Raw genomic sequence first — 2,388 nt, forward strand, 5'->3', positions numbered from 1 at the left:
ATCCATAAGCCACATCAAACTGGCTTCAGCCTGCTTTTCTAGGACAAGTCCTCCCTCCTTTTCCATCAAAAAAAAGTCCCCCCCCCCCCCGTATCTTATCTTCCTTAAATCTCCATACAGCAATTCCTGTGTATAGTTCCTCTCTGTCATCCAGGGAACATATAAGTTCCTTGATATTATTTATTCTGAGCAACCACAGAATCCTAATTTATGTATCTATTCAAGTTTGGGAAGATGAACAAATCTTTTACTCTTATTTTTATATAATACCTCCACTTCGATTCCACAAAGAAATATCTCTCTTTTAAGCAGTGAGGCTAATTGACATGCTTCCTTTTTCCCTCTCTGACACTGCCGCTGTTCTTTATTTAGGCTCCATTCTTGGTGGTGACTTCTGCATTCTTCCCATCTCCCTACTCCCTCCCTGCCCAAACCTGGCGTCCTGAGGAGAACTGGGCATGCTCAGTAGCCACCGCTGATTCCGGGATGCAAGCTGTAATCTTTTCCGCAGCATTTGAGCCCGGCAGGAGAGGTAAGGCCCGGAATATACAGTGGCCCAGAATTTGCCCACTCCTCCTACGGTATCATTTGATTTAAAGATAATGTTCACAGCCTAGGAATGGACTCAGAAATGGATAGCTTACTGCCAGTCCCTAGTGTGCAAGGTGGGTCGCCAATCTAAGTAACAGAGAGCTGAGAAACAGCCCCTCTGGTTTGGTGCAGGGAGAGGATTTCTGCTGTGACAGTGCTGATAGATGGCTGAAGCTAGCGTTTGGCATCTCTGTTGCATCAAGAAAATACTGGATTTTTTTTTTCTTTTTTCCTTGAACACAGCAACATCAGCTGCTCCAGACTGAAAAAGATGTTGCCTGAAGATCTCCAAAGTCTACGAGCCAAACAGAGAGGTTATGGAGAGGACAGGCAAATCAATCACTTATCCAAAAATTAAATCTAGGGAGGGGCTTACAGACCCAGAGGTAAACAGATGGACTATTTTCAAAGGACAGTTCAGGAACCTTTCAGATATTCAAACCTGAATGTGTACCTGTTCCCCCAAAATGCATTCCTTCTTTGTACATGAACCATGACCCATTTCCCTTTGAGAAAGAGACTGACAGAATACACACACACACACACACACACACACACACACACGAACACCACACACACACACACACACACACACACACACGCACAGAGGATCCTTCTGTTCTTGAGCCTGATTTCTGCGGAGACTAAATCTTAAGAGCTGCAACAGCAGCAGATTCCCTCACCTCACTGCCCGGGAATGAGGCATGGGGAGGAAATTTATCAGGGATTAAATATGATAAAAGAGGGCTTTTTTTCAGGGGCTTGAGCCACCACTGCACAGCATGAGAAACAGAGATATAGTCAGTAACAGGCAGGGAGAGAGACACGCAACTGCCCCTGCTGCTAAAACCTAGCCTTTTCTTCAAACAGCAGCAAACATGAGACATTTCATCACCGTACTGCATCCATATTGCGAAGCGGGGGCGGGGGGGGATCATGTGTTTTGCTTTATGCATTTCAGTCTCTCGAGATGGGAGGAGACCCCTGTCCATATGTCGTGGAAGCTATCCACCGCCCCAAAAGTACACTCACTTCACCTAGCTAGCAGACCACTTGCCTGACAGGTTTTGCAGCAAACGCGGTTTATCTACATGACAGCAGGTTATCTCTTACCGTAGGCAGCAGCGGCTCCATTTGGGCTCCCTGGTCTTTAATCTCCATGTTTTGTAACGCCTCTGGAATAAACACCTTCCTCTGCAGTGCCTTCAGTGTCTTACACTCAGCCGGGCACTCGGTCTGCTTAGTATTCGGATCAGGTAGCTCTGAAGCAGGAGGAATTGCACACTCCAACTCACCAGAGTCACATGGCTTCTACTCACTCGGGCTGCTGGCCAGGTTTTGCACTGAATGCCTTAGATCCCTGGGCTGGAGAAAGAGATCCCCCAAGCCCTATATCACTGCCCACACCTGGCTACTGGTACAAAATACAGCCTGCAATGCTGCGTGTCTAATGGGCATTAAGAATCTCGCCTAAGATGCTAACTTCCAACCAGCTCAGCCTGATTTTCACACTTTGAGGCAACTCAGTTCATTCCCAGAACCCCATAGAAGACATAATTCAAATAAGATGATATTAAAAGGTTTACCAAGTGTCCTGACTTGAGTACCTGCGGTCTTTTAAAACAGACAAGACGAACTCAAAATTGGTATGTCTTAGTGAGATTGAACTATTCACTAACAAAAAATAAACATTTAAGTCATACTTTGACTCAATAAGAATTGGACAGGAATTTTCAATATTTGAATTATGAGACACTTAGATAAGTCATACACTATTAAAAATAAAATATATTTTAT

The 2,388-nt window shown here is 44.8% G+C and overlaps 1 protein-coding gene across 7 annotated transcripts in view; it reads right to left on the reverse strand.

Annotated features, from left to right (window-relative positions):
- The window catches only part of SLC4A10 (solute carrier family 4, sodium bicarbonate transporter, member 10), a 356,167-nt gene extending 354,232 nt beyond the window's left edge, over positions 1-1,935 (reverse strand). For 4 of the 7 annotated variants that reach the window (XM_008589488.1, XM_008586898.1, XM_008588234.1 and 1 more), the window contains exon 1: positions 1,705-1,817. In XM_008589488.1, coding sequence (XP_008587710.1) covers positions 1,705-1,752 — 48 coding nt within the window. In that variant the 5' untranslated portion in view covers positions 1,753-1,817. Of the gene's footprint in view, positions 1-1,704 lie in introns of all 7 variants that reach the window. The other 3 variants (XM_008590142.1, XM_008587567.1, XM_008588852.1) reach the window with 2 other exon arrangements.
- Positions 1,936-2,388: the final 453 nt, after the last annotated feature.

This window comes from Galeopterus variegatus, unplaced genomic scaffold (assembly GCF_000696425.1).
Source record: "Galeopterus variegatus unplaced genomic scaffold, G_variegatus-3.0.2 Scaffold1, whole genome shotgun sequence".
Lineage (NCBI taxonomy): Eukaryota > Metazoa > Chordata > Mammalia > Dermoptera > Cynocephalidae > Galeopterus > Galeopterus variegatus.